Raw genomic sequence first — 26338 nt, 5'->3', positions numbered from 1 at the left:
CGTTCCCTGACACATAGACATACGTATACACTATACAGTATGTCATATGACAATGACCGGGGCAGCTGGACAGCACAACTTGCCTCCTCCTGCTTTATAAAAGAATGTATAAAACCCTATTTTATCTCAGGTGCACTTTGCTTTACAGGCGGAAAAAGCTCTATTTTCCAGTAGCCCACCGATAATCGCGCAACTGCGTAACCATCGGCAAAGCTTCCATCTCTGAATCAGGCCCTAAATACAGTCTCTGGCTTGTAATGGACCCTGGTCTTCTCCTTGTTTCCATGTTTTATATTTACGAGGCTTAAAGATGAGCTTTTAAAATAATCTGCATTACAGAAATAGCCTGCAATGTTACTTGATCTCCAGCAGGTGGTCATGCCGGACTGGCGTCAGTCACATTCTGTAATGTCAGAGGCTCTCCTAGTGCTAAGCGGGTTTCATCAGCCCCATGCAGATTACTGGGCGTTTAAACAATGAAGCATGATTGATGTTATCAGAGATTCATAACGGAACCGTAATATATAGCAAGACACACCGTTTTGATATAACAGCATGCTAAAACTGTGGCAGCGCATCCTGGGATCTGTAGTTCCCCAGCAGCTGGAGGGCCAAAGGTTGAAGACCCAAAACCCTAGGGCCTGCTTTAGATGTGGATGGTAATGTGGTCGCAGCTGCCATCCATTACACAGCCGTTGTGCGGAAATATGCTAATGCTACAGCCCCCATGCAAATGTATTGAGACTCCCAGCAGCGCCGATTGCAGATCCTCCGATAATCGACCATCTGTATAAACCTAGGGTCGTGCAACATGGCCGAGGGAACTGAGGACTTCATTCAGAGTCGATCGAAGCGGCCGCACGGTCGTACGCAGCCGATGTTCGCTAAACTGCGCATGCGTACACGTGTGCGCAAACTAGCCACTACGATCAGAAATTTCTCTCTCCTTGAACACCGCCAGGTCGGTAGTTTGAGTGACAGATTGCGGCGTTTGTGGGTGGTAACAGGGGAAGGTGCTTGAAAATGGGGGAGTGGAGATCCGAACGCAGGCGTGCCTCATTATGCGAACGGCGTTTTATGGGAGTGCATAATTAACAAAGTAGCGTCATGGCACACGTGACGGGAGGTTTTACACTGACATGATCGTAGAGCTTAAGAGAGGGTATGGTCAACCTTTAGCTCTACGACCAGTTCCGATGGCTTTCGATGCTCTCGATTAATCCTTATGTAGCCGGAGATGATGTGCTATGCGTACGACATGGGCGTATTTTTAGGGATCCGACCACATCCACCCCTTGGTCGGCCAGCTAACGATCCGACCTTAGGGACGCAACATGCGTGTGCATCATTAGCATTCCGGCCCCTTTTTCTGTACGACCGTGCGGACGCTTCGACCGACTCTGAATGAGGTCCTGAGACGCTGGCCCCATATTTTCTGCACACGAGAACGCAGATGTAGGCAGATACGCGCCCCGTAAATGGTCACGACACGCCCGCGTTTTTGCCGCCACTCCCTGTTACGTCCCGCAAGCCTGCCCCTGTCTGTCAATCGCTTGCGAATAAATTGTCACTACATCCATAGTCGCATTTGTTCGCAGTTCAATTGCTGCGCGTGCGCATTGCGGATTAGACGCATGCGCAATCCACCGATATTCGCTAGACTGCGTCAGTATATATATATATGGGATAATACAACCTCTAGTACAAAACTATATGGATATTAATAAAGGACCAGTGTGCTAGGCCGCTGGCTGAGTGCTTGTAATGACATTTTAGTATTATATGTTTTGGTTAAATTAGTTTTTCATTTAATGCTGTATTACATTTTTGTTTTTATGAGAGCAAGGGGGCCGTCAGCCTGTCTCCTAGCGATGTCTTGTTGTGAGAGGGTTCTATCTTGTTACTATTGTAATGTATGGCTTAAGCCAGGTATTATTTTATTTATTATTATTTTATTACCAGTTATTTATATAGCGCACACAGGACCTGATTCAAACCTGTTTGCTAAGGCGCGATCACTCGCTGCCGGGCGATTGTTGCTCAGTGCGCATGCGTATAAGTCGCAGTGCGCGTGATTAAGCCAGTCACTGCGATGGGGAATCGTGCGCTCATAGCACAAAGCCAGAGCGCTACTTTGAGTGACAGATAGCGCCATTTGTGGGTGGTTACAGGGGAAGGTGCTTATAAACGGGGGAGTGGTGTTGCGGACGCAGGCGTGTCAGGCCAAGAAAACGCTGTTTAAAGAGCGTGCATAATTAGCAAGTGGCGTCATGGTACACGTCACCTGCATGTATTTCAGCCAGCGCTGATCGCAGTGCTTGCGGCGGGGTAGGGCTACCTCAAGGGCTGCGAGCAGCTCCGATGGCTCTCGATGTTACCGATTAATCCAACAATTCCAGGAGATGACGTGTGTTGTGAGGGGAAAGGGGGCGTCTTTATACACTAGCGAGCGCTCAGTGTATAAAGACACAGTTCGAGCGTGGAATTTGAATATCCGGCCCCTTTTTGGCAGCGAGCGGCCGCATCTTGCGAGCAGGTCTGAATGAGCTCCACATTTTCCGCAGCACTTTACAGAGAATATTTGGCCATTCACATCAGTCCCTGCCCCAGTGGAGCTTACAATCTATCTTCCCTACCACATGCACACAGCCATACGCACTAGGGTTAATTTTTTTTGGGAGCCAAATAACCTACCGGTATATTTTTGGAGTGTGGGCGGAAACCGGAGTACCCGGAGAAAACCCACGCAAGCACAGGGAGAATATACAAACTCCACACAGTTAGGGCCGTGGTGGGAATTAAACCCACAACCTCAGTGCTGTGAGGCAGTAATGCTAACCATTAAACCGTCTGTACTGCCTCGGTACACATTAGAATGATATTGGCACGATTTGCCATATCGAAACGACAAATCGTGCATATTGTCTAATGTGTATGCACAATCGCGCGCCCCTGCGGATGACATACGAGATCGCTTGACTGACTGTGGTGCACAGTTAATCATTATTGTGATTATGTGTGCGGCTGCGCATTTTAATGAAAGACGGAATGAGATATCGTTCTGCGTTCATTAAGTCGTTTAGCGCGTATGGCCAATCTGCGATGGTCTGGGGCGAATGGAAATCACCCCGACCATCCGCATGATTGGCCGTCGTTCTAAGGTGTATCCGGCCTAAGGTACATATTATAGAGTAAGAGTGTAACGGAACTGAGAAGCTGTAAGTATTGTTACAGAGAGTGACAAAGGTCTTACACTGCTGTCTATATAAATAATAAGTATTCACCAGTTGTATATTATAAATGGGATAGTGCACAACTTACTACGAAATATAAGGATATAAAAGTCAGTCACCTAGGGGCTCTGGGCCTGATTCTGCAATCCTTGCTGCATTTGCGATCCCAGCACTGTGACCGACGTCGCAGACTGGGATCAGCATCGCAACCATCACGACTGATGGTCGCCATGGTTTCTCCTTTGGTTAGGCTGCGGGAGCTGAAGCTTCCTGCAGCCTGACGGGGTGCTGGTCACGTAAGAGGCCAGGTATCTGCGTCCATCGTCGCAGAACCCTGGTCTAGTCCCTCCTGTCATTTTTATCTGAGGTAAATTTCAGGGAGGGAGGAAGGAATGAAGCGGAGAAGCTCTTAAGTATCAATCTAACATATAGCGAATGAGAAATATATGATCTCTGTCAGTCTCTGGAATGAATGAGAACTATATTGTTATACGTGGCTAATGTCAATGTCAAACGTGTGACTGATATAACACTATTGACCTGAGTTACACACGATGCTGATGTTCTGGGAGTTGAGCGATTTCTTTGCTACTGCGCGTGCACGAAATATCCCTAAAAACTCCTACAGCGCATATGCGTCCCACAAAGAGCACGCACGAAGGCGCTGCTGCTGCTTTTGAGACGCAGCATCAGAAAAGTGTTTGTAAAGTGCCGGGCGTTCCTAGTCGGTGACTGGTAGGTGGCTATTCATGCAAGAATGGTCCTCCCCATGGGCGTGTCAGTGTGAGCGGCTGTGTAGGCAGACGCACAGCCGCTCGCATAGGCGTGCGTACACAGACAGGGGAAAATGCACCTGCCATACGGCTGGTGCAAGTTTTCGATGGTGCGCCCGATGGTGGCAACTAACAATGCCCCAGGCTGTATTGCATTGTCAAAGAGGGTTATCTCAGTCATCGGGTGCACGGATGTACACCAGGGAAGAGCTTTGTCGCGGCACCTGCATAAAGTCGCAAGTGCGCAACCGCCAGAGGATGCAGCTGCAGCTGCGTATGACTCAGAATCAGGACATATATCTCGTAGTAATCAGTGGTATATTATACTGTATATAATGTTATCTCCATAGTATGGCAATGATATAAATAGTTATGGGGAAGAGAGTCCTGTCTTGCACTTTTATGTCACACAGGGTTCAGTCTCCGCCCACTTTTAAAACTTTTGAGCTACTTTAAAACACCAATGTAGAAGTCAGAACTTTACAGACGGTCATATTCTTACAGTATTGGTCAATGGTGACACTAGGATAAATAGGTCAGAAAGCCGCAAAGCCCTATACTGCCCCCTTGTGACTGTTACTTCTCTTTGTGTACAGCATCCGGCAGCTGAAAGAGCGTATAGCAAACCAAAGAGTGAAGCACAATCAGATCTACAATCAGAAAATCGTTTCATTGGATGCCCCGAAAGTCAACTGGAGCAATGTCATCGATGACAAGATGGTATAAAACATGCAATATTAGTTACACCGTAGAAGGAGAACAGGATATATTACAAGATGTACAATAAAGAGAAGGAGAGGAGTGGGTCTTGGGAGATGTTACAGCATGTACAATAGACTATTAAGTAAGAGGGAGTGTCAGGAGATATTGTAAGATAGGTGTGACCCTCAGGACGTATTAGAAGATATATAATATTCTGTAGGTGTGAATCTAAGGGCAGATTGCATGGTGTCCGATAGAAAGTAGGAATTACTCTCAGGAGACTACAGGATGTACAATAGACCATAGGAGTGAATATCAGGAGATTACAGGATGTACAATAGACCGTAGGAGTGAATCTCAGGAGACATTAGAAGATGTATGATAGATTGTAGGAGTGAATCTCAGGAGACATTACAGGATGTACAATAGACCATAGGAGTGACTCTCAAGGCACATTAGAAGATGTATGACAGATTGTAGGGGTGACTCTCAGGAGACATTACAGGATGTACACTAGACCATAGGAGAGAATCTCAGGAGACATTAGAAGATGTATGACAGATTGTAGGGGTGACTCTCAGGAGACGTTACAGGATGTACAATAGACCATAGGAGTGAATCTCAGGGCACATTACAAGATGTATGATAGATTGTAGGAGTGACTCTCAGGAGACGTTACAGGATGTACAATAGACCATAGGAGTGAATCTCAGGGCACATTACAAGATGTATGATAGATTTGTAGGAGTGACTCTCAGGAGACACCAGATAATGTATGATTGATTGTAGGATTGAATCTCCCGAGACACCAGATGACCAGATAGATTGTGGGAGTGACTCTCAGGACACATTAGAAGATTTATAACAGATTGCCAGAGTGAATCTCAGGAGACATTAGAAGATGTATGATAGATTGTAGGAGTGACTCTCAGGAGACATTACAGGATGTACAATAGACCATAGGAGTGAATCTCAGGAGACATTACATGATGTACAATAGACCATAGGAGTGAATCTCAGGAGACATTAGAAGATGTATGATAGATTGTAGGAGTGACTCTCAGGGCACATTACAGGATGTACAATAGACCATAGGAGTGACTCTCAGGAGACATTACAGGATGTACAATAGACCATAGGAGTGACTCTAAGGGCAGATTGCATGGTGTACGATAGAAAGTAGGAATTACTCTCAGGAGACATTACAGGATGTACAATAGACCATAGGAGTGAATCTCAGGAGACATTACAGAATGTACAATAGACCATAGGAGTGACTCTCAGGGCACATTAGAAGATGTATGACAGATTGTAGGGGTGACTCTCAGGAGACATTACAGGATGTACACTAGACCATAGGAGTGAATCTCAGGAGACATTAGAAGATGTATGACAGATTGTAGGGGTGACTCTCAGGAGACATTACAGGATGTACAATAGACCATAGGAGTGAATCTCAGGGCACATTACAAGATGTATGATAGATTGTAGGAGTGACTCTCAGGAGACGTTACAGGATGTACAATAGACCATAGGAGTGAATCTCAGGGCACATTACAAGATGTATGATAGATTTGTAGGAGTGACTCTCAGGAGACACCAGATAATGTATGATTGATTGTAGGATTGAATCTCCCGAGACACCAGATGACCAGATAGATTGTGGGAGTGACTCTCAGGACACATTAGAAGATTTATAACAGATTGCCAGAGTGAATCTCAGGAGACATTAGAAGATGTATGACAGATTGTAGGAGTGACTCTCAGGAGACATTACAGGATGTACAATAGACCATAGGAGTGAATCTCAGGAGACATTAGAAGATGTATGATAGATTGTAGAAGTGACTCTCATTACACATTACAGGATGTACAATAAAGTATACAGTAGTTGTGTATCTCATTGCACATGATGAATCAGGAGACTTATATATGATATACGTGTTATGCAGAACTTGCTGAACAAAACAGGGTTTGCCACGGATTTACCCAACGTGGAGAACCAGGTCATGGATCACAACATGTTTCACAATGAGGTGAAAGTTATTGGGGATCACGTGAACAAGGACAGTGACAAGGTAAGCATCACTCGGACAATGTCCCTCAGACAGAACAACAGGACTTGTGTCTGCTACCTGTAGCGGGTTCTCATGAGCTCTTCCTCTTCCTCTGCAGGAGTACATCAGTGGACTGCAAGTTAAATACCAAAAGCTTTTGGTAAGGACCTCCAGCTTGTGCCTGTAATAATACAACCCCAACCTAACTAGCACCAATCGTTGTGTTACCAGTTTTGCCTCTTAGTTCCCCTTGTTTTCCCTCTTGACTTTTTGTTTCTCTGTCTAAATCCCGTTTTTCTTTGAGGAACCTTTTATATCTTTGGTCACCGACTCATCTCTGTTGTCTTCCATAGGGCACATCGCAGAAGCGCCAGCGTGATTTGAACACCCTGCAGGATTATATGCAGCGCTGCACCAACGAGCTCTATTGGCTGGACCAGCAAGAAAAGGAACGCATGGAGTACGACTGGAGCGATCGCAACACTGACTATATCAGTCGTAGGAGGCAGTATGAGGTACGTGCTTCATATAAATCACCCCTCGGCAATTACACTTCCGATATACTGCTATACTGCACTTACCATCACTACAATTCCATTAGTCTCACTGTTACAGTCTAACCATGCCTATGAAACGGTTGAATCTGTGTCTGGACCCAAGACTCCAGTGACAGGTCATTGTACAATTTGGATGAGATCCAGGCGTTCAGCTTTCAGGTTGAGCGGCTGGATTACATCTGACATTTTTTTGGGGGCCTGGTTAGCATGGTAAAAAGATGCCTGCATACCCAACCGATAAGGGGAAGGCTACTCATTTATCTGGAGAACCTCTTTAATTAAATTTTTTTTTGTAACAGAACTTCATCCAAAGGAGTCTGGAAGCAAAGGAACATGAAGTCAACAAACTGCAGGAGGAGGGGGATAAGCTGCTGGTCGATGGACACCCAGCAAAGATCCCCATAGAGGTAAAAGATTCCACAAAAATGTTGTCATACATCAAACGCGTTCTCTCCACAGTCTCCAGCTGTTTCAGTCCTCCACCAGTCCTCACTTGGCATGGTGGAGCTGACCAATGACAGTTGTGTAGTAACAGCGATGGTCATTGGTCCCAGAGGCTGACCATATGGCAACATGTAAAACAAATGTGTTTTCTTGAACGTAACCAGTTCTCCGTAAAGTGGTGGTCCTAAGATCTTACCTGTCCTTCCTCAGGCTCACATGGACGCTGTGCATGCCGACTGGAAAGAGTATCTCAACCTCCTGATCTGTGAGGAAAGCCATCTGAAGTACATGGAGGACTACCACCAGGTGAGCGAGACACTGGATCAGAAGAACAGGGCTGCCATCATAAGAATAGAACACAGCTATGACATCCAGCATTACAAATGGCTGCAACAAAGAATCTCTCATGACTGAATACATGGGGGAGGGATTGTAACATAAACTGCATAACTATGCTGAAAATATTCTTAAGCCAGTAGCCACCAATTAAATTCTTTCATTTTTCCTAAATATTAATGTTGTGCCTCCATACTGGGAGCATTTAGAATAGTCAGATCATTGACCCTGTGGTTACTGACCATCATTTATAAAGACTCCTCAGAATCTGTAACCACCAGTGAAAATCCCACAGCCTCTATGAAGGTGGCAGAACATCCGGTGGCTCTCGGACTGTAGTGGAACTTTAGGTTCCAGAACAAACTGGAAGTGGGGTAACAGGACATGTTTCTGTGTCACCTGTTGTCACTGATGTATTGAGGTCTATATTGTTAGCTTGGGAATGATGCCCTGTGGGATACGTAGCCATTGCTTGAATTAGAGGTCTCTTCATTCCTGAGCTGAGTGATAGGCGTAAGCCAGTTCAGCTGGCCTCATGGATAGTTATCAATCTGCTTTCTTATCCAGTTTTACCGAGATGCCAAGGACACTCAGGATCTTCTGAAGAAAGTGGATGGTGATCTGGACCACAAGTATAATCCAGACTTCAAGGACAAATACCAGATTGAGGCTCAAATGCGTGAGTTGGAGGTAAGAAAGAACAAGGTTGAGCATATACTTTTAATATGGTTGCTGATGCGCCAATCGGGTTAGAGGAGAGCGTTATTACTTTATTGTTTTATTAGCAGTAGAAGTGGTATTGCTTTCTTATTATGTGTAATGGTAAAATGACACTGTCATCTCTATCCGGGGCGGATAAAGGACCACAAGGGCCTGGGGCTGTGAATGGTCAAGGGCCTATTGGAAGAAGCGGAGGAGGCGTGACCAATGTTGTGTGGGGGTGGCCAGTGCGATGTGGCTGTGGCCAGTGCCATGTTGGCGTGTACACGCCAACATGGCACTACGTTATCAGCACAAGTGTCTAAAAAAGTAAAAGTAGAAAAATTACATAATTCTGTGAGTAAAATAGAATTACAATTTTAATACTGATAATTAATGGCCTATCGTGTGGCCAGCTGGGTGCCTAGTCATCATCATGTCATGATGATGGGCCTCTATTTATGTGGAAGCCTGGAGCTGTATGTAGTGCCATCCGCCCCATTGATAATCTAGACCTGACCTCCTGTCATCATAACTGTGTATTATCTCATGAGTGTCGATGCAATTTTGCACAAAAGTCTCAGTTTCCACTATTTCACTGCTAGGAGCATTGTTACTCTTCACTATGACGAGCAATATGTGGCTGGACCACACTAATTAGTGACGATAATGCAACCACGTTTTGCCCTACAATAATCCAATCTCAATTGACCATCTATGTAGGTCAATGGCAATGAGTGTCCGCTAATCTTCTGACTGCTCCATCTGGTCTCAGTTATGCAAACAGTGATCCAGTGACTTTCCCCATTATTATTTGGCTTTCTTGGTGTGTGCCCAGATTGGACACTCATCCCGTTGCCTGGTGTTCATGCCTAGTGGCAGGATTGGCTGCTGTGGTCATCTTTATAATCTGAACCAGATGAAAATAGTAAATACTAGGGCATACCTCCCAATGGTTCTGTTGTTGGGGGCAAAAGTCCTTGTCCACAGGATAGTCCCCTAAAATTGGGACTGTCCTGCCTAATCAGGAGAGGATTTGGACTCCTCCTTCTATATCAGCCCTATTTTATCATATTATCTCTATAAACCAAACCTGCTGACCCTTGAATTGGGACATGACCACGCTTCCTCCTAAAAGGGGTCATAGCTGTTTTTACATTGGGGGCCCGTCCGTGTCACTACAGTGAATGATGCCCTAGATGTCCGTAGACCTCCTGTAATTAACCTCTCTCCTCTCTGTCTCAGGACCAGGACAAGGCTCTGGATAAATACGACGAGGTTGTGCGTTCCCTGCAAAAGCGCAGTAACCAGGTGCTACCGCTGAAGTTCCGCCGGGAGACCCCACTAAAACCCATCCCAGTGGAGGCTCTGTGTGACTTCTACACCGATGAGGTAAAGAATATTTTTTCACTACAAGACCACTCAATCCCTGAGAGCAGAACAATCCTATTCGGTTCATAATATTCATATTTAACTATATTTCTGATGAATTAATCTGTGTGTGTGTATATATAAAGTTTTTACATATGTATGTATATGTGTGTTTTGTAGGATCAGATTACTAGAGGGGCACTGTACACTCTGAAGGCCAACAGGGGGGAGAAATGGGAGGTGACTGACAGCAGCGGGAAGAAGCTGGTTGCTCCCGGGGTTTGCTTCACCATACCCCCAACGGACCCTGAGGCTCTGGGTCTTGCAGAGAGGTAAGTGGGTAATTCACATAGTGAACCTGTGGCTTCTGCCCCGCCCCTTTCACTGGCCTATTCTCTAACTCTACGTTCTGCCTTTTCCTTCCCCCAGTATCTCCAACCAGTACCGAACCACCAAGCAGAAAGCAGTGGGCTGTAAAAATTCTTTAGTCCAGCGCCGGGATGACCTGAATAGAGAGTCTAAAGGTAGGTCCAGCCCTATCAAAAAGTGACGGTCTGACCCGATGATGTTGAAAACCAGGGCTAGGCAACCTGTGGCACTCCAGAACTACACATCCCAGCATGCCCTGCCACAGTTCTAGCATGCCCTAAAGTAAAACCGTGGCAAGGCATGCTGGGAAGTGTAGCTCCACAGCAACTGGAGTACCACAGGTTGCCTACTGCTGATGTAAACGATTCCCAGTCCCGTCCTCATATTGCGGCTGATTCTGAGTTGGGAGCAAATAAACAAGGGAAGAAACTTTGTACCTGGAACAAACCATGTTGAATTGCAACGGGGTGCAAATGCATGTATTATTTTTGCATGCAGATGAAATGCTGGCTGCTTTTGCATGTAGCCTCTCTGCACATTTTACATCTGCCCCCACCTGCAGGTTAGCTTGGTTTTACCCAGCTGCAAAGTTATTCGCTTGCATTGCTCCTAACTGAGAATCCGCACCAGGATAATCAAACGTCAAATTCATTCTGATAAGCAACAGCCGGCCCAAATGTAAGTGCGTTCAGGCCATGCCTGGGGTTGTAACCAGATGTAAGCGCGTTCAGGCCATGCCTGGGGTTGTAACCAGATGTAAGCGCGTTCAGGCCATGCCTGGGGTTTCTTGGCCGGTTTGGCCATTTTCGAGTTGACACAAACCTCAGGTGGGCAGGAGATGGTGGTAAATGGCCGGGCACCAGCCGGTGTAGAATGGTTTGAAACTTTACTTGAAGCTGGTGAGAGCCTCGGCTGGTAGCGTCCGGAATGACCTCGCCAGTTGCTGCTATCTCTCATGGGTTTGCCATTTTGACCAGATGTAGATCAGAATGCTTTCATGTAGCTGCCACATCTTGCGGATGGGAGAACGCAGGAGCTGATACAGAGATGCGATGCCGATGTTTAGGCAGTTGCATGATTATCGGTGATCTGCGCGTGTGTCTGAGCCCCGCCAAGTTTAGTTGCTCGCAGTGAGGATTTATTACTTGTAAAGTGATTGACAGTCAGGGGCCGTTCGCGGGCGGCAACCGGTGGATTGGCGATTCAAAACGCAGGCACGTCGCGACCATTTTAGGGCGTGTCTCAGCCAGCGACTGCGATCCTGTATGCAATAAAATGGCTCCGGCATCTTACTTACGGCTGCCATTTTGAGTACCCATAGGATTACTCAGAACTCCGATTATCGACTGATCTGCAATACTGCATCTTTGTACGCAGTCTCTTGGATTTGCAAATCCAACGGTGGGCGCCTCAGTAAACAAAGATCTACAGTAAAAAGGTAGACCATGTCTAGATAGACACCAGATGTTAGACAGTCAATAGGTCGACAGGGACAAAAGGTCGACACACAAAAGGTCTACCTGGAAGAAGGTCGACAGGTACAAATGGTCAACAGGGTCAAAAGGTCGACATGAAAAAGGTAGACACAAAAATGGTCTACACGTGTTATTTTTGTTTTCTATCCCTAATCTTAACCCTAACCTTCCCATTGGTGCCTAACCCTAACCCTCCCACTTGGTGCCTAACCCGAACTGTTGGGGTAGGTGCCTGACCCTAACAGTCCCTTCTAGTGCCTAACCCTAACCCTCCGGTAAGTGCCTAACCGTCAGGGTAAGTGCCTAACCTTAACCGTCAGGGTAAATCCCTAACCGTCGGGGTAAGTGCCTAACCCTAACTCCCTGGTAAGTGCCTAGCCCTAAACCTAAAAAAAAAAATAATCAAAAAACATGTGTCGACCATTTTTGTGTCTACCTTTTTCATGTCGACCTTTTGACCATGTCGACCTTCTTACATGTCGACCTTTTGTCCCTGTCGACCTATTGCCTGTCTAACATCTGGGGTCTATCTAGACATTGTCTAACTAATTACTGTCTATCTACAGTCCGGCACCCGGTTTCCAGAGTGCCTAAATCATACTAAATAAAATACACTGATTTTATATATATTCTGCCCTGAAACAGATGGTCTGGGCCGTGTCCAGGGCTGGCAGATTTTATGTAATACAATCCACACTGTATGCTGAGCATACTATGCCAGAAAGTGACATTGCAGAATGAATGGCTACAAAAACGTTTTCTATGTGAGATCAGTCCTAGCCTCTTTTATGTTTTATATTAAAGTCCCACAAAACCTAGATTGCAGGATTTAAAATATCAGGTAACAAAACCCGTACAGTGACTGTGTACCGGCCAACAATTAGAAATGCAGAATCGGGGGGGCATAATTAGCCACGCCTCCAATCAGCGCACACACTCTGCCCTGATCAGCTCAAACCCCTCCCTGATCCACACAGCCGCCCACTAGTCACCCATTGAAGGCAGCCAGTATGTACTGTTTAAAAAGTAATGAGATGCAGCTACCTGAGCCCACAAAAGTTCTGCCTCTGCCTGAAGAAGTGACAGGTCTTATATTTTGTAAGTATATGAACTATTTTAGGAGATGTCCTTCAATAGATTTGCTGACAAGACGTCCAGTGTGCCCAGTAACCCCTATTTGGCCCACCCCCTCTCTACAATTAGCTGGGCTCTGATGACCTTTTTTTAAAAAAATTTGCATAGCTCTGTAAATTAATTTGATTAAGTTGTAGGTCTAGTGCTCCCTGATAGCGTCGGTAACTTAACAAACCGTCTTATAAGAGTCGCCTTGCCTTTCAAACCCGCCTGGATGTTAGAGTTACACCATGGATTAAATCTCAGCCTTGTAGCCAACCTGACATCCAATCCTTGCTCATGTGTGCGTTGGAATGTACTGTGTGGAGCTATGATATAACTATTGCTGTTTCATTCTTTGTGACCTTCCATTATTGAGAGCCTTTCACCCTTGTGGCCATTTCCCAGATGATGGATGGCCTGTTCCTTACAGCAAAGCTGACCCCTAGGGATTAGTGATCAGTGATCAGCGGTTTATATTTTATTACGGGCGACTTTCAGGCTGTTTCAGTTCTTCCAAAAGAGCGAAACTTAAAACTGGTTGTAGAGTTTTATTGGCCGGCTGTGGTGCATAATCTCTGTGATGACGGGTATGTCGGCTGTAACTAATCTGGGGATCAAAGATACAGTCAGTAAAAATAAAAGATTATCGTCATTATTATGTTGTTGGACATGTAGTAACCTACAGTTACCCTAGGAATGTATAACTGGAATACTGTGCTGGAAATAGCAGCAGCAGATATTTAACTGCAAGTTTATTTTTATTTTAAATCAAATTAAGAGTTGGAGAGATGGGCTCTTCTTACAAGGCAGTTTCCTATTTTAGGGCTGTACTATCACCTAGCTCAGGGGTCAGGGAACTTTTTTACCTTTTACCCCAAAATATATTTAGATACGCCGACGTTACCCCCTTGATTTGAAGTGAAGGAAACCATGTAGTAGTGCCCCCATAGTTGTGCCCCCATAGTTATGCCCCTGTAGTAGTGCCCCCATATAATGCCCCTGTAGTTGTGCCCCCATATAATGCCACCATAGTTGTGCCCCCATAGTTATGCCCCTGTAGTAGTGCCCCCATAGTTGTACCCCTGTAGTAGTGCCCCCATATAATGCCCCTGTAGTAGTGACCCATATAGTGCCCCCATATAATGCCCCTGTAGTGATGCTTGTACAAAAAAAATAAAAAATTAAATAAACACTTACCTTAAGTAAGTATGCGCCGCCGTCCTGTCCGCCCGGCTGCTCCTCGGAACTATGGGAGAAACGTCATGACGTCTCTTCCATATTTCGCATGGAGAGAGCTGGAAGCTGGAGTTCAGAAGAGAACTCCAGCCTCCGGCTAAAGCAGCGCTGCAGGGAAGGAGCCGGGCGCCTGCTGGTAATAACATCTCAGCGGGCGTCCAGCTTAGAGCCTCCCTGCGGCACAGCCGGGCATGCATATGAATCATTCTATGATTCATATGCATGCCCGGCTGTCCGTCCATTACCCCCAGGAATTTAATTTTTACCCCATGTGGTTTAATTTACCCCTGTTCCCCGACCACTGACCTAGGGGATGCCACATGCAGCTGCATTGCCCGGTGTAAATTAATGCATCTGACCGCCTTTTAATAGCACCGGATTGCATGTGATTGCGAGGACCAATAACAATCCGCAATCTAATTGGTCCTTCAGAGTCCCGGGAAATATAACTACATGTAATAGCCCCTGGTTGCTAACTAGTGGGTGGGGACATTATCCTCACCCCCTAACCAGCTTTCCAGGGCTACTACAATATTTAATTATTTATATAATATTATTATTTAGATATTATCATTATTGGTAATGCAGCTTTAAGATATCCCTGAATGAAAATGTGCTAAACGTACAATAAGTCGTCCTGATCCATCAGACTCTGAGCAGGGAACTTCAATGTCAACCGCTTCCTACTAAAAGACCCTTCAGATCATTAATGTATTCGCTTATATGAACAATAATGCAACTTTTATTAAATACATACAGATGACAGGAACAGGGCATCAGAAATAGTAAGTGTGAATTAATGTGGTGCCCCTGCCATGCTAATGCCTAATTATCCGCAGCTACCCTCAATGCCCAGGATTCCCAGGGACGTCAGCATCTCGCTGGGCTGGACAAAGTCATCACTGACCTAGACAGACAGGAGAAGGCCATCAGCTCCCACCTGCGTCCACCCCTGGAGCAGAACCGCGCCGTGCAGGACAGCTCCGAAAGGCTTAAAGATCTCAAGGTGAGCCTTGGGAGAGGGAAGTGGCCCAAAGGATTTTGAGGAATACAATTCAGATTTAGAAATAGTGAAAAATGCTTAAAGAGCTTGATTCAGAGGTGGTTTTACTGCCATCGATGGCAAAATTAGTTAACATCGGCCAGCTACCATCAATGTTTTGAAAACATTGATGGTCGATGGCCATCCCGAGGGACCGATGGTGGTGCCTACAGACGTTAACAGTGGGCGTCTCAGTCCTTGTACATTCGGAGGCGTGGATGTGAACAAGGGAAGGACTTTGTAGCGCCATTTGCATAAAGTCGCAGACGGATGCCAATAGATGCAGCTGCGGGTGCTTCTGCGCCCACGTCTGAATCAGCCCCTGTCCAGTATTCTCTGCACATGAGCATAAGATTTGATATGTATTGCCAACAGATGGTGGAGGGACTGTGACCATTGTAGGTGATAATGGGGGCAATTGTTGGTCACCATCAATAAACCACTGCATTAGCTCAGTAGATTGATATTTTTATAATACTTTCCTCCCTCCAGAATATTGCCAATAACGTGCGGCGTGTAGAGCCGGAGAAAACCCAACAAGTGCAAGAGTGCGAGGTCTATCTATCCAAGTCATCGGAGGTCTCCAATGCACCCATCCTACGTAGCAAAGTCAGCGAGACCAACAAGAAATATGAGAAAGTTAACGACCTTCTGACCTATGCGCAGGACAAGTAAGTGTGTCCATGGCAGACTTAATTTTTTTAAAGGGAAAATTAGGAATCAGGAATTCATAAATCTAAAGTGTAATTAAAAATGTCTTCAACACACTGTATTAATACATTCCACCCATGGATGATCATTAAAAGAAGAGAAAGACTCTGCTCTTGTTGACGTCTATATATCTTTCAGGGTTGAAGCCTCCAACCGCCTGGAGAACAGCTTGCAGAAAAGCAGAGACCTCCTTTCCACCTACGAGACCAAGTTGTGCCAGGACGACACTGTGCCGGAAGACCCAAAAGCTGTGGATAGGAAGCTGCAGGAGTTGTCGGTCAGTGACTAATGGGAGTAGTGGAAGAAAATCCCTCTAATAAGTGACTGAGATATCTCTAGAAAGTTTAATCCACTTATAGGAACTACACCCTCCGTTTTACTCTTCAAACAATTTCCCATTTATAAGCGACAGATGCCCATATAAGTTGTAGGGCACTGCAGACCATATGTTGTAGGACACTTCAGTCCATAAGTTGTAGGATACTCCAGGAGAAAAGTTGTAGGATACTCATGGTCTGGAGTGTTCTACAACTTATGGCCTAGAGTTTCCTACCACTTAAGGACTGCAATATTCTACAACTTATGGCTTGCAGTATACTACAGGTAATGGCCTGGAGTGTCCTACAACTTATGGTCTTGGGTGTCCTATAACTTATGGTCTGGAGTGTCCTACAACTTATGGCCTAAAGTTATAGGACACCCCAGACCATAAGTTGTAGGACACTCCAGGCCATTACCTGTAGAATACTGCAAGCCATAAGTTGTAGAATACTGCAGTCCTTAAGTGGTAGGAAACTCTAGATCATAAGTTGTAGGACACTTCAGGCCACAACCTGTAGAATACTGCAGGCCATAAGTTGTAGCACACTCCAGGCCATAAGTAGTAGGACACTCCAGGCCGTAAGTTGTAGGACACTCCAGGCCATAAATTGTAGGACACTTCAGGCCACTAACTCACAGGTTTTATTCTAACAAACTTGTATGTATGCTTTTTAATTTCTTCCCTGGTTTCTAAGTTTTTTTTTTTTTTTTTTTTAATTTGTCTGGAGGCCACAATAGCTTCTTTCTTCTCCAGCTAACTATATTTTCAGAATGTGACCCAGGACAAAGACCTGAAATGAGTACTTGAGTTTTGATTGACCTCCTCATCATTGCAGGCCATGAGCTCGGAGCTGCAGATGGGAAGAGGCATTCTTGCCGAAGCTGAGCAGAACCTGCACAACTCTAAGCTGAGCTGCAATAATCTGGCTAACCGCTTCCAAGAGCACTGTCCCGATATTGAGCGCCAGGAGGCAGAGGTGTCAAAGCTTAACCAGCGCTACTCCCAGTTGGACCAGCAGATTCAGAGCAGGTGAGCATCAGGTCAAAAGTAGACCTCAGATTCCTGTTTCCGCTATGGGACATACAAAATGACTTGCACACATTCGCCTCTAGGTCCCAGGGCCTGCAAAAAAGCAAGACTTCCTATTCAAACTACCGAAACAGCTACGACCAGCTCGATAAGTGGCTAGGTAACATTCCCAACTATGAGCCCAAGGACACAGACACTGTCAAGCAAGTGGAGAGCAAGCTTAATAGCCAACGGGTAAACCCAACACATCACATTTATGCCCAACACATTTGTTCTTTGTTTCCTGTCATGCAAACTAGTCGCTAATACTGGTCAATGACCGTGACTTGTAACTTTCAATGGTGGAGGTCTACGTGGTGGCAGAGAAGTCACAATGTCTTCTTTCCACAGCTGCTGTTGGGTGAGATCACGGACCGAGAGCAGGATTTGGAACACGTGACCAGCAGTGCTCAGCAGTACCAGCATGCAGTGAAGGTAGGTCACCTTGGTCATGCACCATGCCTGTAGTCTGTGATGTCTTCATATCCGGAGGTCTAATATCAGCAGTCTAAAGACCATTAAACATCAATTGTTCTTTTGCCACTTTGGAGACTCAAGGTGGATGAGGGTGTACTAGTGTACCTGAAACAAAGAGACCTTAGTAACTTAATCTTAGTTATCCCACTAAACCAATTGCTCCAAACGCAACCGCAGTTAGCCACCCCTTATAATAAATCTGGTTGGCGCACCAAAGTTATGTAACCTGATGACCAGATGTAACCCTTTACAAAGATGCTATGGGTCATTTATCAATCGAGCCAAGAGTCTTAAAGCTATAAAGTTAGTCAGTTGCTCATTTAGACAGGCGCCCATATTTTGATATTCATCCTCCAGCGCGCACAGGTACAGGTCTCATCACTTATTCTTGCTGTTCGGCAGGATTATGAGCTGGACACTGAGAAACTGAGGTCTATCCTGGACACGGAGAACAGGAGGAATTCATACACTAAGAGATCTAAAACACTTTCTCCCGCCACCAAGGTGAAGGACGAGGTGAGTAGAGATCCGGATTGTGTTACCTTATCAACGATGACTCTTTTAGGTCACAAAAGATTGTTTATAAAAATGTGGCAGATCAAATTAATCAGCTGAGTCTGCCCATTGCGATGCATTTTCTACCAAAAATATAGACGCTAAAGGCTAGCAGAGTAGCACAGGACCTCATGGCTCACTCACGCCAGGGAATTCGCACTGCGTGGCATATTGAGGCTAGATGTATGAGGACACATCTGTATGTTGAGTCAACGGATCTCAAAATAAGTTTAGCTAAAAAAAACAGTAGAAGAAGTTCCAGGTTTATGTATAAGGAGATGGTGACGAATGGTGTTAGCACTAACAATACCCAACCCTATGATATAGACACAACGCTAATGATTTAAGTACTATCAGCTCACAGGGTCAATACACAGTCAGCCAATCAGCTAGCTGGGGCTTCTGATAGTGATAATCACCACCGTGTCCTGTTGGACCAGCCTTCCTGTACCTGTTGGGGATACAGCTCCTAACACACCTATCTGGGGATCTGCCGTCACTGTGATCCGCTAACGCTCGTCCACCCCTGCCTTCCCCTGAGCCACCTCTTGACTTAGAGCTACACGTCAGTACTATACAAAAACCCATATATAGATATATATACAGTACATACATGCTTTTCATTCTCATGAGCACTATAGAAGTTAATAGCTCGTGCAAAGATGATAGACATACATCCAGTTGTAAATGAGCCCCAACATTTTAGGTAATTTTATGATATCAAGGACACAATTCAGAGGTGCACACTAATGCAGCCATGTATTTTTCCACAGCGCAACTGTGTCTTTATGCTAATTCCGCAGCCGATGGGATTAGTACAGAGACTCCCACCGGTGGCAGCGCTAATCTGCCGCTTTGCTTATCAAGATGCAACATAGGCCGCACATCGGGATACAGTCAAAATGCTGACTGCCGGGAGGCCATCTGTCCAAATCCTGGCGTCTAAATACCGACGCGGGACTAAAGACAGGCGTCAAAATCCCGACACAACAGATAAAATCCCAGCGCAAAATCTATAGTGTATGGAAAAAAGAGAAAAAAACAGATTATCTGATAGTGTTTATGAAATCCTGCCGCCGAAATCTAGACAGATGGCTTCCCGAACTAAGGTAAGCCGGACAGTGTTAGTGCTTAGCTGTGAGGGGGGGGGGAAAGGGTTAGGTTTATGAACCCGCGGGGGGACTTAGGGTTAGGCACCACACCAGGAGGGTTAGGTTTAGGGTGCGGGGAGGGGGGGTTATGTTTAAGCACCCCTGGGGAGAGGTTAGGCACCACCTCGGGAGGGTTAGGTTTAGAGTGGGGGGGGGTTAGGTTTAGGCACCCCTGGGGAGAGGTTAGGGTTAGGCACTACCCCAAGTTAGGTTTAGGGTGCCTGGAGGGGGGGTTAGATTTAGGCACCCCTGGGGAGAGGTTAGGCACCAACCCGGGAGGGTTAGGTTTTGAGTGCGGGGAGGGGGATAGGTTTAGGCACCCCTGGGGAGAGGTTAGGGTTAGGCACCACCCCAAGTTAGGTTTAGGCACCCCTGGGGAGAGGTTAGGGTTAGGCACCACCTCAGGTCAGGTTTAGGGTGCAGGGAGGGGGGGTTAGGTTTAGGCACCCCCGGGAGGAGATTAGGGTTAGGCACCACTAAGGGAGGGTTAGGGTACTTTCCAGCCCCAGTCGGGATTTTCAGCGTTCGGGCTTGCGGCATCTGGATTTTGTCAGACGGCTTCCCGGCGGTCGGCATTTCATAACCAACCCCGCACATCAGTCACAGCATCGAACATTGCACCAGCCCCATGGAGGAGCAGATTATACATCTAAACATGGCCACGAAATCCGTGCAACTGCGGCAAAAGTCACAGCCGCTGACTGCGACACGCCTGCGTTTTGCTAGCCACTCCCGTTACCACCAAGGAACGCCCACGGAAATTGCCTCTTTCTGCGTCCAAATTTGTTCTGCGGTAACCATCGGGACGCATAAGCAGACTGAAAACAAAGTTTGTTTACTTGCGGCATCGATATAGCGTGTACATCTGATTCACACCCAAAATATTTGCAATTTACAATTAAGGGTTTGAGGGGTACTTCTGTATGGCCTGGGGTAGTACCAAGGTATTTAGGCCATATGAAGAAGTGACTGCCCATCTTTCTCTGGAAAGGATAGGAGTGTAAGGGAGCTGCAACAGAGGTCATGGGGGCGACAGCTTTGTCCACTACAATAGAGATAACGACTTAATAGTAACTTCTCCATTAACCGAGAAATTCTGGTTGCATAGTTCTACACATCAGTTCTTCCATACGGTTGTCTTTACCTATGCTAATCTCCACTATAACATAGTTTTTCTTTAAAATATGGCATGTAAATGGGGAATCACAAGCAGAAAGATGGATATCTTAATTAAAAACATTAACTATATGGGACGATCTTTAGCTTTTTTACCACTATGGTTGCAAAGACACACGCCGTGTCCAGTAACGACCTAGAGGTATTTCTACCTTAACCATTTGGGACGGGTTTGCACTAAAAAAACTATTGTGCCCTTCACCAGGGTGATTATTTTCTGCACATATTCTGTACATTACTCACCTATTATTAACACATTTCTGAAATATTATTTGACAACCTGCAGGGGTCACTGTGCCCAGTGCTGTGTATGGACCTGTATCCATCTTCAACCAAACAAGTTTTCTAGACAACAATAATTAATGCAGTTGATTTAAATAGAAAAATATAATGTCGTTGTTAATGAATTTGGTTATTTCCCATGGTCATGCTACTCCTTTTTGTAATAAGAACTATCTGTGCAAGATCTGAAGAATCACTGACTCTGCTGGAGGCGATCACAGATTGTGAGAAATGGTTATAGTGTTGTGTAGACCTCTGTGACGCATTTCACTTTGATTCACAGGAGGCTGATTTGTCGGCTAGATTTACAGAGGCCAGCGCTGTCAACAAACAGAGGCTGCAGACCCTGGAATTTGCACAGAGTCTTCTACGTCAGGTAATACCAGCAAAGCTTGTGTTCATTCCAAGAGTTTGTAGAAATGATGAAATATTTAGTTATAGAGTTACTTATATTGTGCACACGTTACGCAGCGCTATATAAGTATCAGCGCTATATAAGTATTAAAATACAGCTATACAAATGCAGTTTGCTTGCAAGAGGCTAACCATATTTAAGGTGTCATTTGCTTTATATTTGCTTATATAGCGGAGTCCTTATTCCATGCCTATCTTATATGGACACACTTATTAATCACTTTAATGAGTGATTTCTGAAGTGCTGGTGGTCAGACAAGTACTAAAATATGTCTGTTAAATATGAACAAATAAATAAATCAGTGAGGTTCCCTCATGTATGATCAGTATACAACAGACAGTATGTGGACCTCTGGTCTACACAACAGCAACTTCTAATACACTTAAAATCCTGACGCGTTTCTCCAGTTGTTACTGGTTTAATCACATATACAGTTTGTTTCAGAGTTTGCACATTATACAACAGTCCCGGATTTGCTGAGATTTTGTGGCTATATATATATATATATATATATATATATTTGCATTTTATATAGAGACATATACAACTTATTGATTATTCATTGAAGAGTGAGAGTTTATACTGTCTTCTCAGCGCAAGCTCTTTTGTGTAGATTTGGTATTTCTTTGAGTGGAGTATTATTTATTTCCCTGTAGTTGGGGGCTGCGACCAGAGACCACGAATGTTCAGTGTACTGTTATATATTCTCTGTTAATGAGACAACGGACTATCAATTAGAGAGGAACCAATGATGTCAATGAAATGTGTTCATTAGTGTTATTACTATTTTCTAGAAGACAATTCAGTTAGATACAACGTAAGATTGCACGTTCCAGGGCGATGTGCAGGGAGCACATATACTGTACATATGGTGGGCTAACATGGTGCATTTCCCTGTGCACCCCTATGGGGCTGCAAGGTAAAATGCATGATCTATGGATGATATAAGTTGCTGTTGGTGATGTTCAAATGGAGTCACAAGGGGGCAGCACCTGTGCATAGCCTCTTACTGAATTGCCCCAATAGTGTCTTGATATTCTAGATCTTTGCAAATCTTGGCTTTCAGTGTGAGCGATTGGCACAGTTTCAGAGACCTGCCAAGATGACCTGTTCTGATATTGTGCCTTCAAAGAGATAGTTTAGTGACTTGGCATTAAACTTTACAGGGAAGTGCATATATTTTGCATGCAAAATTAATTTAAGAAAATTCAGTATAAGTTCTATTTTTTTAAATCTCACAGCCATCTCATTTGTTTTGTATACACAGCAGCCAGAAGGGGATATACGCCAGGAGACAATCCAGATGAACCGGTCAGAAAAACCCGCCGAGGAGACCTGGAAAATCAAAAACATGTTGGATGACGAGATGCAGCGTCGGCAGCAACTGGAATCTGAGATCCAGAGCTCCCAGCAAGAGATCATCTTTCTTCAGAACCAGAAACCACAAGAGACCGTAGTGAAGAAGGAAGTCTTGAAGAAAGTACCGGACCCACAACTGGAAGAGGAGTACCACAAGGTCCTTGAGAAAGTTTCAGAAGAACAACGCAAGAACAAATCTTTGCAGGATGAGCTGAATTCCCTGCGGCTGAAGGTCCGGACTTTAGATTATGAGCAGAAGGAAGGTGGGCAGCAGTATGTAGTCAAAGAAGTGTTGAGGATTGAGAAAGACAAAGAACAGCAGGAAGAGTTCCTGAGGCTTAAAGAAGAGTTGGAGGAGCTGAGCAGGCAGAAGGGGACCAAGCAGAATGAAATTGCAAGCCTGAAGGAGCGCATTCTCATCTTGACAGAAGAAAAGAATAAGCCTCAAGAAAAGATCACCGAGAAGGAAGTCGTTAAGCTTCAAAATGATCCCCAGCTGGCTTCAGAATACAGAATCCTTCAGGAGAATATGCAGAGAGAGAGTGCGCAGCGGCAGAAAGAAGAGGAGGAGCTAAAACTGCTCCAAGAGAAACTAAAACGCTTGGAGAAAGAGAGAGCTATGGCTGAGGGCAAGATCATGGTAAAGGAAGTGTTGAAGGTAGAGAAGGACCTCGCCTCTGAGAGAGAGGTAGCCGACCTCCGTAGGCAGTATGATGAGGAGACCTCAAAGATACGAATAACACAACGTGAGAAAAACGAGCTGATTCGCAAGATTAGCATTCTGGAGGAGGAGAATGCCAAGGTTGTCATCCAGGAGAAAGTGCGTGAGATTATTCGGCCAGACCCCAAAGCCGAGAGCGAGTTAGCCAATCTACGCCTTGAACTCATTGAGCAAGAAAGGAAGTATCGCACTAGCGAAGAGCAAATGAAGATTTTCCAAAGTGAGCTGGCAGCCATAAAAGCTCGTGGCCCTCAAGTGGAGGTGAAGGAGATAACAAAAGAAGTGATTAAGCATAAAACAGATCCAGAAATCTTGGCGGAACTGGAGAGACTTCGTGGGGAAATCCTGGACAAAACCAGAGTGGTAGAACGCTCAGAGATGGAGATCACTCAGCTTAAGCAGGAGATACAAAGTTGGATTGATACCAAACCGCAAGTGCAGATTAAAGAGGTAGTGCAAGAGGTCCTACAATATCGTGAAGACCCCGCCACCAAGAACGAGGTGGAAACCTTGAGAGCCAATTTGGCTGAAGAGCAGAAGAAGCGCTTGGATCTGGAACGGGAAAGAATGTCGCAAGAAGAAAAGATAAGACAGAAAGAAAGAGAGCTGTCACAGGTGAAAGAGAAGGTGGTGCAACAAGATGTTGTGAAATATGAAGAGGATCCTTTATTGAAGGCTGAGGTCAACAGTTACTCAAAGAGCATTGACACGGAGTTGAAACAAAAGGATTCTCTGCAGGAGGAATTACACAAGTTGCAGTGGAGGAAATCTGAGCTGGAACGTCAGCTAGAAGAACTGGAAAGAGAGAGACAAGCTAGACGTGAAGCAGAGCTAGAAATTCAGAGGCTTAAAATTCAGCTGAATGAGTTGGAACAAAGAGAGATTGAGACCAAGGAGAAAGTAACACTGAAGCAAAAAGTAGTCTTACAACAAGACCCTCAACAAGAGAAGGAACACAACATGCTGAAACTTCAAGTGGAAGAGGAAAAGCACAGGAGGCAACTTCTTGAGACTGAACTGGAGGCACTAAGGAAAAAGATTATTACACTGGAGAAAATGGAGATGAAAGAAAAAGTAGTGTTCACTGAGAAAATTGAGGTGGAGAAGGATCCTGAGACAGAACAGGAGATACAAAGACTGAAGTCCAATTTGGAGGAAGAGGGCAGACGCAGAAGAGAGCTAGAGACAGACGCTGACCGTCTCCAATCCCAACTTTCCGAGTTAGAGTTCAGCAACTCTAAATCCAACAAGGAGCTGGAATACCTGAGGGAGGAAGTCCACAAACTACAGATGGAAAAGCAAAGTCTACAGCTGGAGACTCGCCATATGCAGTCAGAGATTGAAATTACCGTAAAAGAGGCTCAAGGTCTGAGAAGCTTAACTCAGGTTGACAGTAGTGTCAATCTAGATTCCCGCTTATCTTCCCTGGAACAGGAACTAAGAGAACTGAAGAAAATATCTCAAGATAAAGACGCAGAAATTGAACAGCTTCAGAATCGTCTGGAGAACATGCAGATCAAGAGGGAACAGAGAGAGAACCATCTCCGCCGTTCCATTGTTGTCATCGATCCTGACACTGGTAGGGAGATGTCTCCAGAAGAAGCCCGCAACCTAGGTCTCATCGACTGGAAAATGTTTGTCAACCTGCAGAGCCAAGAGTGTGACTGGGAAGAAACCACTATCAAGGGGCCAAATGGTGATTCATCCGTAATCTATGACAAGAAGTCAGGCAGGAAATTTGACATTGAAGAAGCTTTGAGGAACGGGCGCATCACCAGACGTCAGTATGAAAGTTACCTCAACAAAGAAATGTCCATCCAAGAATTTGCAGCCTTAGCTTCAGGGAAGAAGTAAATGTGGGTTGCACGAATTTCACACAATCTGCGGAAATTAGATAGACATTAAACAGATAGACCTGTCCTTTTGACCTGTTCATCAATATCAGAACTTCTTTGCTCCTGTTACCCTTTTTGATCTATTGCAGAGGAGATCTTTGCCATTACAGTGCTGTGTCCCTAATGGTCCCCAAGGTGAATATGGTGGTGTCTCTTCTCCCACATCCTCTTGGACGAGGACATAGAGTCCAAAGCTCAGTTGTCAGGTTGGTAATGTGTATTTAACGACAGCAAGTCAAGATATAGAAGATGCCACAGAGATGTTCTGGTCTGTAAAGGTCATTCTGCCAAACTTACGGAGACTTTAAAAAAAAAAAAAAATTGTGAAACATTCCAGCTTCACATCTATACTACTTCATGGAAGATCTCAAGATGCTGCCCTGTAAAATGGCTATTTTGTACTTTATTCTTTATTATGATGTTATTTTTAAACCAAAGCGCTAAAGAACGCATTTTATAAGGAAACATGCACTGAATAGACAAGTTTGTAATATATAAACACAACCACAGAGGAATTTTTATAGTGCATAACCTTCCTTTAGGCCATAAGTACAAAGATATTCTATAAATATATATAAATTTGGTATATATGGTTTAAATAAGCACATTATAGCGTTCTGTACTGTTACATGTCTACTCTGGTGCCATTCTAACCTGACCCTTCCTGGACACGTTGATGGATTCTGTAGCTCTATCATTTACTTCTGAGCGGGATAGGGGAAATATGGAAAATGTATTTTATTTATGTGGTAAAGCTGAAATAAAGATGCGGTGGTTTTGAATACTGAAAGCTTTA

General features: G+C 44.9%; 1 protein-coding gene across 1 annotated transcript in view; it reads left to right on the top strand.

Moving 5' to 3' along the window:
• Nucleotides 1-26338, top strand: part of PPL (periplakin) — a 78947-nt gene extending 52609 nt beyond the window's left edge. Inside the window, exons 4-22 of the mRNA XM_088464718.1 lie at nucleotides 4603-4726; nucleotides 6661-6786; nucleotides 6884-6925; nucleotides 7119-7280; nucleotides 7622-7729; nucleotides 7977-8072; nucleotides 8670-8792; nucleotides 10047-10193; nucleotides 10353-10504; nucleotides 10602-10696; nucleotides 15208-15374; nucleotides 15903-16081; nucleotides 16260-16398; nucleotides 17279-17472; nucleotides 17556-17706; nucleotides 17863-17946; nucleotides 18391-18504; nucleotides 21436-21528; nucleotides 22835-26338. Of these exons, the coding sequence (XP_088320844.1) occupies nucleotides 4603-4726; nucleotides 6661-6786; nucleotides 6884-6925; nucleotides 7119-7280; nucleotides 7622-7729; nucleotides 7977-8072; nucleotides 8670-8792; nucleotides 10047-10193; nucleotides 10353-10504; nucleotides 10602-10696; nucleotides 15208-15374; nucleotides 15903-16081; nucleotides 16260-16398; nucleotides 17279-17472; nucleotides 17556-17706; nucleotides 17863-17946; nucleotides 18391-18504; nucleotides 21436-21528; nucleotides 22835-25501 (4963 nt within the window). The 3' untranslated portion in view covers nucleotides 25502-26338. The remainder of the gene's footprint in view (nucleotides 1-4602; nucleotides 4727-6660; nucleotides 6787-6883; nucleotides 6926-7118; nucleotides 7281-7621; nucleotides 7730-7976; nucleotides 8073-8669; nucleotides 8793-10046; nucleotides 10194-10352; nucleotides 10505-10601; nucleotides 10697-15207; nucleotides 15375-15902; nucleotides 16082-16259; nucleotides 16399-17278; nucleotides 17473-17555; nucleotides 17707-17862; nucleotides 17947-18390; nucleotides 18505-21435; nucleotides 21529-22834) is intronic.

Source organism: Taudactylus pleione, unplaced genomic scaffold, assembly GCF_031769625.1.
Source record: "Taudactylus pleione unplaced genomic scaffold, aTauple2 ptg000061l, whole genome shotgun sequence".
Taxonomy (NCBI): domain Eukaryota; kingdom Metazoa; phylum Chordata; class Amphibia; order Anura; family Myobatrachidae; genus Taudactylus; species Taudactylus pleione.
Note: the sequence above shows the minus strand (reverse complement) of the source record. Positions and strands in the feature narration are given on the sequence as shown.